This window comes from Cottoperca gobio, chromosome 8 (genome assembly GCF_900634415.1).
Source record: "Cottoperca gobio chromosome 8, fCotGob3.1, whole genome shotgun sequence".
Classification (NCBI taxonomy): domain Eukaryota; kingdom Metazoa; phylum Chordata; class Actinopteri; order Perciformes; family Bovichtidae; genus Cottoperca; species Cottoperca gobio.
This window is the reverse complement of record NC_041362.1, coordinates 15,321,463-15,337,981: the sequence shown is the minus strand read 5'-3', so window position 1 is coordinate 15,337,981 and position 16,519 is coordinate 15,321,463. Positions and strand designations below refer to the sequence as shown.

The 16,519-nt window shown below is 41.7% G+C and overlaps 1 protein-coding gene across 7 annotated transcripts in view; it reads left to right on the top strand.

Moving 5' to 3' along the window:
* The window catches only part of mrtfab (myocardin related transcription factor Ab), a 43,959-nt gene that overhangs the window by 24,809 nt on the left and 2,631 nt on the right, over positions 1-16,519 (top strand). For 5 of the 7 annotated variants that reach the window (XM_029438472.1, XM_029438471.1, XM_029438470.1 and 2 more), the window contains 16 exons: positions 937-992; positions 2,514-2,589; positions 2,712-2,873; positions 6,236-6,402; positions 6,707-6,829; positions 6,971-7,033; positions 7,183-7,367; positions 7,453-7,615; positions 7,945-8,203; positions 8,333-8,487; positions 9,599-10,597; positions 11,235-11,432; positions 11,595-11,711; positions 15,257-15,406; positions 15,523-15,606; positions 16,369-16,417. In XM_029438472.1, coding sequence (XP_029294332.1) covers positions 937-992; positions 2,514-2,589; positions 2,712-2,873; positions 6,236-6,402; positions 6,707-6,829; positions 6,971-7,033; positions 7,183-7,367; positions 7,453-7,615; positions 7,945-8,203; positions 8,333-8,487; positions 9,599-10,597; positions 11,235-11,432; positions 11,595-11,711; positions 15,257-15,406; positions 15,523-15,606; positions 16,369-16,417 — 3,006 coding nt within the window. The remainder of the gene's footprint in view (positions 1-936; positions 993-2,513; positions 2,590-2,711; positions 2,874-6,235; positions 6,403-6,706; positions 6,830-6,970; positions 7,034-7,182; positions 7,368-7,452; positions 7,616-7,944; positions 8,204-8,332; positions 8,488-9,598; positions 10,598-11,234; positions 11,433-11,594; positions 11,712-15,256; positions 15,407-15,522; positions 15,607-16,368; positions 16,418-16,519) is intronic. The other 2 variants (XM_029438476.1, XM_029438475.1) reach the window with 2 other exon arrangements.

The window sequence follows — 16,519 nt, the reverse complement described above, 5'->3', positions numbered from 1 at the left end:
GGCTTTACTTTTGCCTCAGAGACAGTAAGTCTTTGCCGCCCCTCACCTAAACAGGTCACTATTTAACCCAGCCCCAAAGCATGGTTAAGATGTCCAAACTGAGGTTTACATCACCAATTAATCCATGTTCAGTATCAGTTTCTTAATAACTTCCCTATTCAACACTGCCTCTTATCTGGTCAACAAATAAACATTTTCCAGGTTTAAAAAGTTCAATTTACAACTCTACAGATTTAGAAACCGTACACAAGTGTCATTGAGCAGATACAATCTTAAATGGTGTAAATAAAATGCATGTTTTTGAAATGTACTCTCACACTGATCCCTAACAGCCTCAAGCTGTGCACTCTGCTACCCTAAAAGCTTCCCGCATATATATTCTTACGTGCAATATAACATTATTTAATAGTTTGAGGTTTAGATTCTTGTTTTAGAAGCAAAGTCCTAATGCCTGCACTGATATGCTGCATTTAACTCAGCATTTTGGTGTCATCACAACCCTTTAGGCTTTTAGGTGTCTAGCACCACTAATCCCTGGGTTTTTGCATAATCATCGGCCTACAGCAAGTCTTCCTTGAGTAATTTGTGAGTACTAAAAAAGGTTCCATAAATTCCACTGCTGTAAAGAAGATCGTTGGACTGAAACCCTCAGAGTCCATCCCCTTACATGTCTCCCTTTACCTGTTCAACAGGGCTGCTGCCCAGGCTATTATGTATAGTGTTCTGTCATGGCATATAAATGTGTGAGTCTGTACAGTGAGAGCAAGCATTCACTAAGCTCAAAATGTGAGAAAGGAAAAGCTTTGGAACTGTTGAAGCAAAGAGCCATTTAAAACCTTTTTGCTCTCCATTTCCCCTCAGTGGCATGAATGTACACACTGCCATGTTAATGTATCTCTCTCTCTCTCTCTCTCTCTCTGCTCTTTATTCTTCAAGCCCTGAAAAGTTCAGCTGGCTTCCACGAACAGAGACGGAGCTTGGAGCGAGCGCGGGTGAGTGTGCCATCCTCGAATCAATCACTGGAGTCAAAGCTGGTCTGTTTCAAGCAGACGTTCAATCTCTCTCGGCTTTGCGACATCTGACATCATTACAGCAACTGCTGAATAATAATATAATACAGAAGGACTGGAAATCACAAATAAGCACTGAGATAAGGTCATCTGCAAAGAAAATGAATCCTCGTATTGGATTGATTCCCAACCAGCGGTACTTTCCAATTCCAATTTGGATTTAAAAAAATATATTCACATATTGAGTCAGCTGTAACAGCTGAGCACCACGTGTTGAGAGGGTGTGAAAAGTAATATGCACGCAAGCAGAAAAGTTGAAATAGTTGGCTATAAGTAATAGGCAAATGGTTTAATTAAAGAGCTCAAGTAATGGATAAAATGTTAAAGTTATGGATAGACAGATGAAATAGTAAATTAATTATTAATTAAATAACAACAGTAATGGATAAATAGTTATCTTAAATAAGGGATAAACTGATCGAATAATAAGCTATATACTGCATAAATAATGAATGAGCTAAAAGTAATGGATACATTGAAAGTAATACTTAAAGAAATGGGTAAATGGTTTATTAAATAGCTGCATAATGGTTAAACAGTATGAATAAACAGATTGAATAGTATGCTATAGTTAAATGATAAGTATAAACTTGTATTGTATAATCAATATGAGCTGTATGGTTTGAATCAAAAAATTATCTTTTGGATTTAAAGTAAAGTTGTGGACGTTGAGACATAATATCTTTCTGAAGGTATTAAAACAAAAGGTATTTGGGTGTTTAATATCTGGAAGGTTCTTAAAGGGTTTTCTCTGGCAAATAACTAAAACAGATCCGTGGGGCTTTAATCCTAGCCGCTAAATTAAACCTAGTCATTACCAAGTGCACAGATCATAGAGGAGAGCTGCCGTTAACAGGCACGGCCGATACTATCAAATGATTTCAGGGCTGTTCAGTCAGCAGTATTATCGGCACAAGCAGGATAGGCGCCTGGATGAGGGTATTTAGACTCGAGGCGAATCTCCTCGCCACCAGCTTAGACAGCCTTGAAGATCCTATTAGGGTCACACTCTACAGGCCTTAGGTTCAGACCCTTTAATCAGAGAGTTGGTCGAGACTCACCCTGTGTTAACAAGGGAATAATCTACGGGATCTAACACGTGCCTCTTCTTCAGGTCAGGTCATCTCTCCAAAACATATAGCTCATCTTTTACCTGGAGCTGACGGCCCACAGCTGCAAGTTTAGAGTTAGAATAGGCCCAGAGTGTTCAGACTGGTGAGGTCAGCGAGGTCTTACTTATAATGTGTTGACTGGGATTTGAGCAGCTATCTAGGTGATCCATCTTTAGGTAAAAGATTGATGGAAAGCCTTGTTTAGGATAAATATGGAGGGAGAACTTAAGAGGGCAGATGAGAAGTTGGTGAGATAATGAGTTATGGAAAAATGATAAATATGTGATCTAATTCCAAAGGTGAGTGATTGTCTTTCTCTCTTTTTCTCCAGACTGAGGACTATCTCAAGAGGAAGATCAGGGCACGACCGGAGCGCTCTGAACTGATCAGGATGCACATCCTGGAGGGTGAGTGCAACAAAGAGCCTCCTGTGTGTCTGGACTCCTGTGAAAGTCTGACAAATAACTTCTTAGGATCCTTGCACACTGGCAAAACAAAAGTCACATTTTTGGTTTCTGCATGCTTCCAGAGACGTCAGCAGAGCCGTCACTTCAGGCCAAGCAGCTGCAGCTGAAGAGAGCTCGCATTGCCGATGATTTGAACGATAAGATCTCCCACCGGCCGGGGCCCATGGAGCTGATCCACAAAAATATCCTGCCTGTTCACTCCAGCATTAAACAGGCCATCATAGGTAAGCCAGGCCAGGTGTCAGTTGGGTTATATTTGTCATTGACTCCCACCAGGTGTCTAAATGACATATGGAGCCCATTCAAGACAATTTAGTGTTTCTACAATTATATTTCACCAAATGAACTGTTTCTTGGACTGTTGCCATCTTCAGCTGGCCTACAATTAACTCATCTTAAAGTACTCCAACTGGTGGAGCCAACTATAAGCTTGACCTAAGAGTTTAATTATTTATGTTTGATTAAGCCTCCTTCACCTTGAACACCTGCTACATCAACAATGTGGCAGAAAAAAGCTACAGTAGAACAATAGACTGTATATAGGAATTGGACGTAGACACTGTGATGTTTCCCATTGGTTTGTTTACATCCATTGAGCCTTGAGCTTGGTATTTTGGCCATCGGCATCTGGCTTTTTGGCTGTTTCCATCTTGGTTTTGGCTGTCGCCATGTCGTCTTTTTGTAACCAGAAATGACGAGAGAGTGGATCAGAGCATAACCGAACGATGAACAAGATATTTTTAGACCAACAAAATGTCACGGTTAACTTGACATGATCAAAAACACTGTGAAAGGGTTAAAGTTTTAAGACCAGCGCCTGGGTAACAAACGGTCAATCACAACGTAGCCACACCCTAAAGCATCCGCTGCTTTATCGTCTATTTTACTCTAAATGCGACCATCATTTTCAAAAATGAACATCATGCTGTATTGAAGTATCGATTAAGAGCATTAACTCATTAGGAAAATGTTTACTGAGGTAATAAATCTAGTCAAAAGTACGGTCATTTTCTCATAGACTTCTATACAATTGGACTTCTTTTTGCAACCAGTGGAGTTGGCCATTATAAAGAATGAAGATTTAAGGCACTTCCATATTGGCTTCATTTTTCAAACCTTGCCCTTTGAGTAGAACATGAGTCAAATTGAATGCTAATGTTGCGCTATATAGCCAGGGTGACTTAGCTATAACAGCTTTATAAACCTTGGTTTCATACCGGCTCTACATCTCTCTGCTTGTTTAGTTGTTTTTCTGCCACCTAGTTACCTTGAAATACTGAAGACACCTTTAAATAAAATATGCCCTGTATATATGTGGAGGAGGTAGGTGTAATATAAATGTAAAAGTGTGATACATCAACAACACGCCCACAGTTCAAGGCTCCTGACAGGATGTCCCTCTTGGCCTCCTCCTCCAGCTCTCATGAACACACTGATGCTCCCTCTCAGATGCCTCACCTGTGCTCGCCACACACACACGCCCACTCACACACACACACACAGACACACACACACACACAGGCACCCACACAGATGCCTGGTGACACACACTGGAAACAAACGGACAATCACATCCAATATGTACACAATGAACAAGTTACACACAAACTACCCCACTTGAGCATTCATGCTTCAAACACACATCGCGTCACAGCACTAGGATACAGTAAATCATGTATGCCCTCCCTGCTTGGCAGACAGGAAGTGAAGACTTTTCCCTCTCTGCTGTCGGTGTCTGTTAAAGAAAACCCATTATCTTGTATTAAGGAAATGACAAAATAATTGAATGAATGTGATTGTAATCAGTTGCAATTTGGGCATAGCGGCGGAAGAAACGACCCCAATTTCACCCTTTTCCATTATAACAGCGACAGTAAAAGAAAGAAAGGAGCAGCACTATCTAACTGTTACTGTGCATGTTTAGTCCAGTGCTGTCAGACATTAGATGATGAGATCAGAGACGGTGGGTCCGGCTGCCTTCAGAGGATTATTCATCTCTCTGTCACCGCTGCACAATAAACACAATCGCATTACCGCCACTTAGTGCAGGAGCACTGGGAACACAGAGTTAACATGCACAGATACAAACATACAAAGCATGACGCGCACACACACACACACACACTGGCACAGCGCAGCAGTAAGGAAGTCATCACATTATTCGATCAGAGGTTATTAAATCAGCCCCATGTTGTCTTTTCATCATCGCCTGCTGATGTTAGATTGATGACCAGCGGTGTGTTTTATATGCCTGTCAGCTGCAGCCCAGAGCAACTCCTGTAATAAAATCACACACACACACACACACACACACACACCAGCAAAAGAAAAGTCTCTATCTTAGTCAAGCGGATCTTAGCAGCTACCTTTTTATACCTTAAATCCCTGTAAAGACTTGAAAGTCTGCATTATAATGAAATGATTATGTGATATCACTGATGGAAATTAGCAGGAGCACCACGACTTTCATTCCTGTCCTGAAGGACGTTTCAAATTCATACGCTGGCTGATATGGAAACATTTATCCATTGGCTGACATTTTTTTTGTTTGTTTTTTTAAATACTTTCCGTGATTTTACATTGTTCAGCTACGTTTAGTTGTAGCCTGGAAAGCATTTTGTAAGGAGAATATCATTAGTAGCACAGAAGGCTGGCACCAACAGAAGGAGCCCTCACATAAACAGTTACGCACGAATTACGCAACTGATCCTCCAGAATTCTCAGCATATCGCCGTTCCTTAGAGAGACGCCATCTGTCACATAAAAACCAGTCCACATGAGATGGCCTGCCTAATTTGGCTGCACTGAAAGTGAACTTAGATGAATGAAAAACCGTGGCCCAATTCCAATCCAGCCCCTACTGCCTCTCCTTACCTTCTTGTTTGTGTGGAGGGTCTGCCATATTAGGTGCCATCCCAAACCAATTAGCGGAGATGTGGATTACTAAAAACACTCCCGACAGCGAGACCTTACTTTCCACATGCAACGCCGTACCAATGTAAGTTCCATGCAGCTACTCGTAAACTCCTCAAACCTACAGCCTTTAACAACTCATACATTGTATTTAGGATCACATTTACACCTGTTAAGTCTAGTAAACGGTTGATGTGTTCATTTGATTGAACAGTTTTGTATATTTACAGACACTGTTACAAAAACCAAGCTGCTCATAAGCATCCGAGTTCAAAAACAAGATTTTTACTATAAAAAAAAGCGAAATCCCACCGAAAAAGCTTGGGAGGGTTTTTTTCTACATGAGCTTAGGTTGCCGCATCCGAAAAATGCTGATAAGATTCCATGGTGACAAAGAGTTACGACAGTCCTTGTTTGAGCCAGAGAGAGGGAGGTTTGTCCCAAAGCATGCCGCTGTATTTACACTCTACACCTCAGAGAAGGCTGCTTCATTCAGCTTTGAGTGGGAGGCTGTAGGGGCCGGATTGGGAATTAAAAAACATCCCTGGGATAAAGCTTGACTCATCTTTTATTGGGCATGATGTGCAGGCAAAGTGGACAATAATTTAAGTTACTCTGCAGTAAAATAAAAGATATCAACCCTTTGCTCTCCGCTCCCTCCTCTCCCTCTCAGAGACACAGTTTCCAAAGGGTTCTGGTGATAACTCGTCATGTGATGAGGACAGCAATTACAGTCTGTCTCCAGAGCAGCCGGTGAGCCAGGAGTCTCCTCTGGGCCTGCTCCCTCTGCCCTCTCCACCAGAGACGCTGGCCGGGAGCAGCATCTCTTCTCCCACGCAGGTAGGATACCTCTGCGTGACTAACATATTGTGTGTCGTGGCTGCAACAATGTGAAACAGGAGTACAAAATCACAATAGCGTACTCTAAATGTAGCATGAAGCTTCACTGTGTCATCTTCCTGCTGGGATCCTGTTACCTCTCTCAGTTCTTTTTTTTCCATCAAAGCTTTATTTGGAGACCTGCAAGAGACACACCGATATGCTGACTCTGGATTTAATTATATATATCTTCAATAGGATAATATCAGGCGATATATTGGCCTGGCTGATTTATTGGTCTCCTTTTCATCATCTTATCAATTAGGTCTCTCCTCCTGCTCCTGCTCCTGCTCTCCCGCCAATCTCTGGATCCTCTCCCTCATTCAAGCTGTCCAACGGGACAACGGCAACACCTTGGCAGAGGACAGGGGCGACGTCACAGATCAAGGTGAGCGACATCTGGCATCACAACCAAACAGTAAAGGTTTGAAAGTGTCTCATAATTATAAAAAATACGCTGTTAATAATACGAAACAATAATACATAATTACAGTAAGCACTAAGCAGCATCTCTCCTCCTTTCTTTCAGTCCCAGCCTAAAGCGGACCGCTCTGCACAGAGACACAAGAAACCCAAGGACAGCAAGCCAAAGGTAAATCTTTGTGTTTTTAAAGGTAGTAAACACTAACGCTCGTATTTCAATGAACCCATACATATAAACCTATGAGGACAAACACGAGTCATGGAATCAGCAATAAAAAAAAAGATTGTTTGTTATATCGTTAATGTGTTGCCTTCTAGATTAAAAAGTTAAAGTACCATCAGTACATCCCTCCCGACCAGAAGGGAGATAAAGAGCCTCCTCCCCATCTGGACTCATCTTATGCCAAAATCCTCCAGCAGCAGCAGCTCTTCTTGCAGCTCCAGATCCTCAGTCAGCAGCAGCAGCACTATAACTACCACGCCATCCTGCCTGCACCACCCAAGTACGTTTCCTGTGTGGATGGTCAAGTAGGAGGAGAATTAATTGTCTAAAGACTGTTGCGATCACACTCCTTTTTCTCCCAACAGACCTCAGACAGATCAGCAGCCATCTTCCTCTTCCTCCAATTCCACGACGACCTCCTCCCCAACTCGACCTTTTACGGCCCCTTCAAACCACAGCCGTCAGATTTCTGCTCCTTTAAGTGGGACAAAACCAGTGTCTCTACCTCCAAACCTGGATGAAATGAAGGTTAGCTGCACAGAAACATGACTTAAGTCTCATTCTCTCAGTACAGTGAAGAGCAACAGCTCTCTCTGCTGTCTACAAGCTATGAGTCAATAGAGTAACTGCTGGATAGGAGTTGACATATGTAAAAGATTCTCTGTTAACAAAGTGGCCTGCCAACTCAGAGCTGACACAGAAAGGGACAGTGATGGATTATTCTGTCTTTTTCTTTTCTCTCTTTCCCCTCTGTGATCCATTTCAATTGTTCTCTTATACTTAACCTCATGTCTTTGCTTTTTTTCCTCGCTCTTGTCCGTCGATCTCAATTTCTCTGTTACTCCGTCTTCTGTCAGGTCGCGGAACTGAAGTCCGAGTTGAAGCTGCGCAGCTTGCCAGTCTCTGGCACCAAAAACGACCTCATTGAGAGGCTGAAGACCTACCAGGAGCTGAACGGAGGCGGTGACACTTCCTCCTCTCCAACAGCAGGGGGTACCACAGGGCCGGGGGCCGAAGGAGCAGGAAAGTCCTGCAAAACTGCTGCAACCGCCACCAACAACAACACACCACAACAACAGTTTCAGTTTCAGCGCCATCAGACGTCCTCTCTGATCGGTCAGTCAAACAGGAAATGTGTCTGTACTTCCTCTCTTCACAGCACGATGTGTTCAAGTGTTAAAAGATAAGGAAGTGTAGATAATATACTATCTTTGTACTTTCTACCCTTTCTTAACCTCTGTACAGCTGATGCAGGTAACAGTGCAGCCACTCTGCATCAGCTCATGAGCCGCGGTGGCACCGTCTCCCCCTCAAACGCCTCGCTCACGCCCTCTGATTGCTCGCCAGGCGCCATGAGCCCAGATGATAGCAGCTTTAACAGCGACACCCTGGGGGAAATGGTCTGAATTATTTGTTGTTGTTGTTGTTGTTGTTGTAAAACATTGACTTAATTTTATATTACCCCAGAAATAGATTGAATAATCATCGTGTAAAAACAGTAACATAAAAAAACACTTTAATGTACACTTGTAAAAAATAAGAGTGTGACTAATTGTACTAAATGTTTGTATACTATTTATACTTCCATGTGCACTAATGAATAATGTACGTGCCATACTAGTATTGTACTTGTGTATTAACAATATATAATTACTAGGTTACGAGACACCATTAAGTGTATTTATTATTATTATTATTTATTTATTAAATGATGTTAGAGTATAGTTAAATTATATTACCTAATATATTTTGGACAACTATTTATATGTATTAAATATACTTCAAATATTTGTTTAATATACTTATAAAATGTGAAAAAAATAATACCAAATATATAGAATGTTTTCCTGTATTTGTATATCGTTTTATTCATATGGTATTGTTTATATTCTACTCTAATTTAAATATTTTGGACATTTCAAGATTCAATATGGTAATTATCACTCAGATGATTTTAGTACAATCAAAAAACAATTAGTAGTAAATATATCATTTATAAAATAAAATATATGACAAAATATAAGAAGCAAGAAATAACATCTATTAAAGAAAAAATATCTGTGTATATAACAACTACATTTCATTGTGCACTCCTGTATTGTAAAATGACAATAACAAATCCTTAAATTATAAATTAATTAATACATTATTTTAATAAAGCACAAGATTTGTCTAAATCTTTAGTTTATGACCAAATACCTGCAAAATGAATGACCCATCAGCCTCAGCTGTAGTTTGTGTTTTGTGCTAACTCTTCTAATTAGCTAATGTTAGCATGCTAACACGCTAAACTAAGATGGTGAACATTATACCTGCTGACCTTCAGCATGCTAACATTGTCACTGTGAACATGTTAGCATACAGACATTAGCAGTTAGCTTGGCTGCAGGTCCTTTAGTTTACACACTAAGAAATGTGATTATGTTTAGTCTCAAGCTCTTGCACTCGTGTTTTCATTTCATCGCTTGCACTACTGTATGTTTACATATTTCTATTCTCTCTCTTGTCTAGATGAGTTCACCTCTCACGCATGTGAGCCTTCAGCCATGTTCAGCTGCTCAGCTTGCAACCAGCATTAAAGAAGAGCCCAGGTGTTCAACCCCGACACCTTGTCAGTTCTCATTAAAGCCGGCCTCTCTGCGCAAACATTGCCTGGTCACCACCACAACCCCAGCTCCAGTGGTGACTATGGACAAAGACAGGATGCTGCAGGAGAAAGACAAGCAGATTGAGGAGTTGACCAGGATGCTGAGGCAGAAACAGAGGCTGGTGGAGGTGCTGAGGATGCAGCTGGAGCACGGGAGCAGAGGAGGAGCGGAGCCGCTGGTTCTTGTAAGAGTTAAACAAGAACCTCCCGATAAGCCCGGTGTCCCGCTCTCATTCCCCCCTGCACTGTCACCCGTTTCATGTGAGATGGATGTTGTCAAGGTAACTGTCAAACAGGAGGCCATCGAGGTAGAGGACATGGTGTGTGAGACAAATATGCAATTACCAGATACTCATGGATTACCGCAGCCTTTGACCCAAACTCAGGAGGCGCAGGAGCAGATTCAGCTCCAGCTCAAGCCGGAGCAGGTGAGCACACAAGCAAAACAACAACACGTGCGTCTGCAGCAAACCACTCTGCAGCTAGCCCACCAACAGGCCATACAGAAACTTTTGCTACAGCAGCAGCGCAACATTCAGAACCAGCAGCAGATCATTCAGAACCGCAGTCAGATGCCGGAGAACCTGCAGAAACTTTCCCAGCAGAGAAAGAAGAAATCTCACAAGCAGCAGCTCAAACAACTACAGCAGCAGCAGCAGCAACTGTTGCAGTCACAACAGCAGCACCAACAGTCAAAACAACACCAGCAGCAGATGCAGCTGAAGCAACAGATTCTACTGAAGCAGCAGAAGTCGTTTTTACAACAGCAGCAGCAACAGCAACAGACCAAACAGCTGCAACAAATCCAGATACAGACCAAGATACATCTGAAGCAACAACAGGCGCCGCAGCAGACACCACAGGTCAGGAATGGGCTTCACAATGTCCTTCACACTGCGTAGACTTTGGTGTCAGATTTCCTGGTTATGCCGGTAAAGTTCTGATGCTCCCAATGGTTTTAGGATGTATAGAATATAAAGCAAGATCAGCAGGCCAGCGGGTATGGAAGCCCTGAGAGGCAAGTGAGAGAAAAAGATTCTGGTAATCCATTATCTAAATGTAAATAGTTTTCTCTCCTGTGTTTATGACGTATGTACGCATAGTGTGTGTTAGCAACTCAACACACAATATATCCTCGTGTTATGGAGGAATGAAAACTCGCTTGGAAGAAAACATGAACGCTTTTAGTTCCATTTAGATAATTGGGTAGCGGTGAACTTCAGCCTCTTGTGGCCATAACGAGTATTACAACAACAAACACAATTTCTTTTTATTTCACCTGTTAATTTTAATTAGAAAAATTATTCAAATTTCACCTTCCATAACTTTGTTTCTACCTGTTTCACATGATTACATTTGTTTTTCAAAGAACTTATCTTGGCAAAAAATTCTCACTTGCCTCTGCTTCTGTAATTTGTTGAAGATGAGCTGATATGAAATATGAAGCAAAAATGTACACAAATCAAGATTCCTCTAAAAGTTATTTTGGGTTTTGTCCAGGTGTCTCAAGCGTCCTTCAACCAGCAGTCAGGCTCCGCCCCCTCTTTCCCACTCGATCTCCTCAAGAGCAACTCCACCCCGACTCTGGTCACCGACGGCAACGGCAACCACTTTCTGATTGCACTGACCAATCACATCACTGAGAACCAAAGAACTGATGCACCTGGGAGCAAAGCAACCAATCACATCGCACTGCAGGTACACGACTCTCTTTCAGCAGTCCGGAGATTTTATTTTTTTTCTTGTGTTTTTGACTGTATGCCAAGATTAATATCAACCATGCCAGTATTATGGATCAGAAGTAGTGTATTAACAATACTAATACTGATAACATTATTTACATCCTTCACGTTCCTCCAGCGACTACAGTCTACTCCAGCCAAGCTCCCCGGCCACAACCCTGTTGAGCTGCCTAAAGCTGATAATCATTGCAAGCAGAGCATGCACGTGGGATTTTTGCAACAACAGGAGGCGAAGGTGAGGTTTAAAGTAGTAATGTACAACAGGAAAACATTAGAAAGATGTGAAATACTCATATACTGTTTATACAGATTTTACCAACGGGTGTTCTCTGGTCATGCGACAGACCGTTTCTCTGGAGTACAGTTGTAGTTGCATGAAAGTTGTCCACAGTGAGCCGTGTGGATAAGAAAGACATTGTTTCTGAAAAGCCACATTCAAATGTAATTTTACATAGACAAAGTTCCGTTCACCACAATTTATGGTGGCATGAATCTCTTAGATCAACATCTCAAAAGTGAAACTATCTGCTTGGCTAGCTATGACAAGGGGGTAAATTGGAAAACCTTTTTCTTTCTATTTAGTTGAACTGGCCTTTTACTGTCAGTGACGCTTTACCATCTTTAATGCAGCTTTTGTCCAGTCTTAACTATAGTGAAATTGTCATTGTGGGTGACCTTAACTGGAACTGGCTGCGACCAGCATCAGAGGACTTTAAGAAATACTGCAATTCCTTAAATCTCTTTCAGATTGTTGGTAGTCCCACTAGACCCGATCTGAAATCTCTTGAAAAATCCCCCTTAATTGATCTTATCCTTACAAATACTCCTCAGAAATACACCACTGCTTCTGTATTTGTAAATGACATCAGTGACCACTGTGTCATTGCTACAGTAATGAATACAAAAGTCCCTAAGACAAAACCCTGTGTCATCATAAAGCGTGATATGAAACATTTTGTGGAGCAAGGTTTCTTTCACGACCTGTTTCTCTTCGATTGGGAGAAAATCAATCTCATATCCGATGTTGAAGATGCCTGGAAATTCTTTTATGATGGTTTTATTATAATTGTTGATAGGCACGCCCCCTTAAGAAAGTACAGAGTAAAAGGCAGAGATAATGCATGGTTCACATCAGATCTCTCTGATTTACTTCACGAGAGCAATGTGGCATGGTCAAAAGCCAGGAGTACAGGTCTTGGGTCGGATTGGCTGCTCTTCAGGCAGCTGCGAAATGCATCCACTGTTAAAATCAAAGTCAAATCTGATTATTTCCAAACTGAAACCACAAATAACTTAAATAATCCCCTTAAATTCTGGAAAACTATTAAATCAATAGCTGGAAATAAAAATGTGATAGAGCTTCCACCTTGTATTGTCAAAGACTCTCTTCAAATCTCTGACAAGGCAGAAATGCTCGGTTGTTTTAATGAACATTTTATTGCCTCTGGTTCCTTGTTTGAATCTCAGAACATGCCTCAAGGAGCCCTTGCTCGCTCTGAAGGTCGTGTCTGGCAGGGTCAAACCTTTACTTTTAATCCAGTAACAGTCTCAGAGGTGCATAAAGCCCTTAAAAGTTTAGACACAAGAAAATCAGCAGGTCCGGACAACCTGGAGCCATACTTTTTAAAGTTAGCAGCTGATTTCCTCGCCTCGCCCCTGGCCTATCTTTTCAATCTATCCCTGGAGACAAACGAAATTCCCCTGATTTGGAAATCTGCTTTTGTTCTCCCACTGTGAAGGGGTGACCCCACTCTCCTAAACAATTACAGACCCATCTCCAAATTGTCTGTCTTAAATAAAGTGCTGGAATCATTGGTAAGTCAACAACTAAAGTAACTACTAAACACAGCACTACAACGGCCGCCTTAAAAGTAGTAAATGATTTTATACATTTCTTAGACAATAGAGAACATTGTGCAGCACTTTTTATTGACTTATCCAAGGCTTTTGATACAGTGGATCATGCCTTATTGTCACAAAGACTCTACAGTATAGGTCTCTCAGATCAAGCTGTCTGTTGGTTTGAAAACTATTTATCAGGCAGATCACAGTGTGTGCGGGCAGAAGGTATAACTTCTAGCTCTCTTAATGTATCCAAGGGTGTGCCACAGGGATCGGTTGTAGGACCATTGTTATGTCTTAATCACAATGTTTTAAATGCAATTTTCCATTTTTATGCTGATGACACAGTAATTTACTGCTCTGCGTCCTCCCCACATCAGGCTCTTTGTCAGCTCCAGACTGCTTTTAACATTGTACAATGTAATTTGTGTGATTTCAAACGTAAATGCTGGAAAGACGAAGCTCATGATGATCTCGAAAGCAAAAACCAAACACTTGAACCTCCCTCCTGTCACCACTTCACAGGGTTCTGAGATTGAATCTGTGTCTCAGTTCAAGTATCGTGGCATTATCATTGACGATTCTCTTTCTTTTAAACCTCACATTTTAGAACTTTTGAAAAAATTAAGAATAAAATTAGGTTTTTATTTTAGAAACAAGTCCTGTTTTTCTTTGGAGGCCACAAAGAGATGAGTCTCTACAACGTTTCTGTCTGTGCTGGACTATGGAGATGTTGTTTATATGAATGCATCGTCTCAGTGCCTCAGCTCTCTGGATACCGTCGACCACGGGGCACTGACATTCATAACAAACCTCAAAACCCTGACGCACTACTGCACCTTATATGCTCGTGTTGGATGGTCTTCCCTGACCTCACGTAGACTGAAACACTGGCACATCCTTATTTATAAAACTATTCTTGGTGCTCTTCCACAATACCTAAGGATCTACATTAGTAGGAAATGCAGTGGACCGTATCGGCTTCGCTCCGAGAACTTGTTTCTTTTTAACTGTCCCAAAAGTCCGTACAGAACTTGGGAAAAGGGCTTTTAGTTACGCTGCTCCGGCTGCCTGGAACCAGCTGCAGAATGAGCTGAAACTCAGAGAGCTGGTCTCTCTGAACAGACTTAAAGAGACTCTTAAACACATTGAAGCAGACCGCTGTGTCTGTAAAGGTTTTAATTAATGTTGTGATTGTGACTGTTTTCTTTTGACTGTAACTGTGCTGCTGCCTATCTTGGCCAGGACACTCTTAAAAAAGAGATTTTTAATCTCAATGAGGCCATATCCTGGTTAAATAAAGGTTATAAATAAATAAATAAAAATTTCTGCTGAGCCGATATTACACTTTTAAATCACCTCTTTTTCACGTTTCATGGACCCTCATACTACATACACATATCATTCTCAAACGAGTTCCGGCGCCGCGGTCACAGAACAGTTTGTTAATGCTTCATAAGAAGAGAGCGAAACATGACAGCGGAAGAGAACTGCTCCAGTGAGTCCAATAGGGGGTGGAAATTAATGATGTATGCTGTTCGAGCAATGACAGCAGTCTTAGATAAGAGTGTGTGACACTAGCCCGATGCTAATTATTATTGCTCGGCTAATTACTCTAACGACATCTTCCATTACTATGATCTATGTTGTGAACAGGAGGAACAAAAACTCCACCGCATCTCGCCTAATTGAGACGTACGGCATCTCTCGACGAGTGCAGGTGTGCTGCGAAGTGTCGAGATTTGGTGTGCCTGAGTTCACGTATTGCTGTCATCAGCAGTCTTTCCGGATCTTTTCACCTCTCTCATCGCACTCTTAATAGAAAGAAATGATGAGTGATATCAGATGTTACTAAAATAACTAGTGCCGCTGGCTCTGAACACCGCTCTCCCCCCGTCAGAAGAACTTATCTTTCCGTTCTTTTGTAATGATTTGAAGCCACAGAATGGGGGACTTCAGGTATCTGCAGCCCGGCCTCAGCAGGACGTTGCTCAGTGTTTGTCCGCACCTCCCAGTCTGCAGCCTTTCTTCAAGGACCAGGAGGCTGCTGCCTCAGGGAAACACACCTTATCACCTTCCTCTCAAACCGTAAGTAATCTCCTTTTACGGTCACATTGTAAAGGATTTTTTGAGATGACTTTGGACGTACAGGAATCTTGACTTTTTCCCTTATCTGGCTTTCACTTCGTTCTCCTCTCCTCCAGGAGTTGTGCCCGAGTCTGGATGTGTTGTTTATTCCTCTGTCTCCAGCTTCCATCAAGACAGCTGCCTCATCGCCTGATAACAAAGTATGAAGCACTTCATGTCCATTATTTCTTGCTAACCTACAGTATATGTAAAGGGACAGTTCACCCCAAAAAACAAATTCACATTTCTTTTCTGTAGTGCTAATTATCAATCTAGATTGTTTTGGTGTGAAATGCCACATTTCTACGGCCGTTACCTCATTATATTCTCTCATTATAATGGAACTAGATGCACTCGGCTTGTGCTGCTCAAAGCGGCCAAAAAATACATTTGAAAAACCCAACAGCAATGTCTCTTTACAGAAATCATGACCCGTTACTCAAGATAATCCACAGAGCTTGTTGTGAGCAGTTTCATGTTGGAACTATTTTCTTTCTACTGAACTACGTCCGCCAACCGTATCACCGCGCAGAAGGAAGCGTGCATCCACTCATGGACGAGAGGCGGTACTCGGTACTTAACGTTAGCTAGCTCAGGAGAGCCTCCCGTCCAGGATGCACGCTTCCTTCTGCACGGTGATACGGTTGGTGGGTGTAGTTCGGTAAAAAGAAATGAGTTCCTACATATAATTGCTCTAAACAAGGTGTGTGGATCATCTTGAGTAACCGGGTCATGAGTTCTGGAAATAGTGTGTTTTTGATTTAGTGGTGAACTGTCCCTTTAAGCAGCTCTGCATTCCGGTTTGATACGTTGTTTTGCATCATTTCACATCAAGTGCTTGTGTCACATAGTTATGTGCTATGTGAACTTTACACAGTTTTAAAGGGTAATGTGTTGTTCCATCTGTGTGTGTGTATCCTCAGGATACAGAGCATGAAGATGATTTTATTGACATCATTTTGCAGACAGGAGGTAAGATGTAATAACACTGTCTGATCTGTTTACTGTCTAATAACATTTTTCTATTTACTGCGGAGTTTGATGATTATTGTATTGGGAGCGAGCGCCTAACCT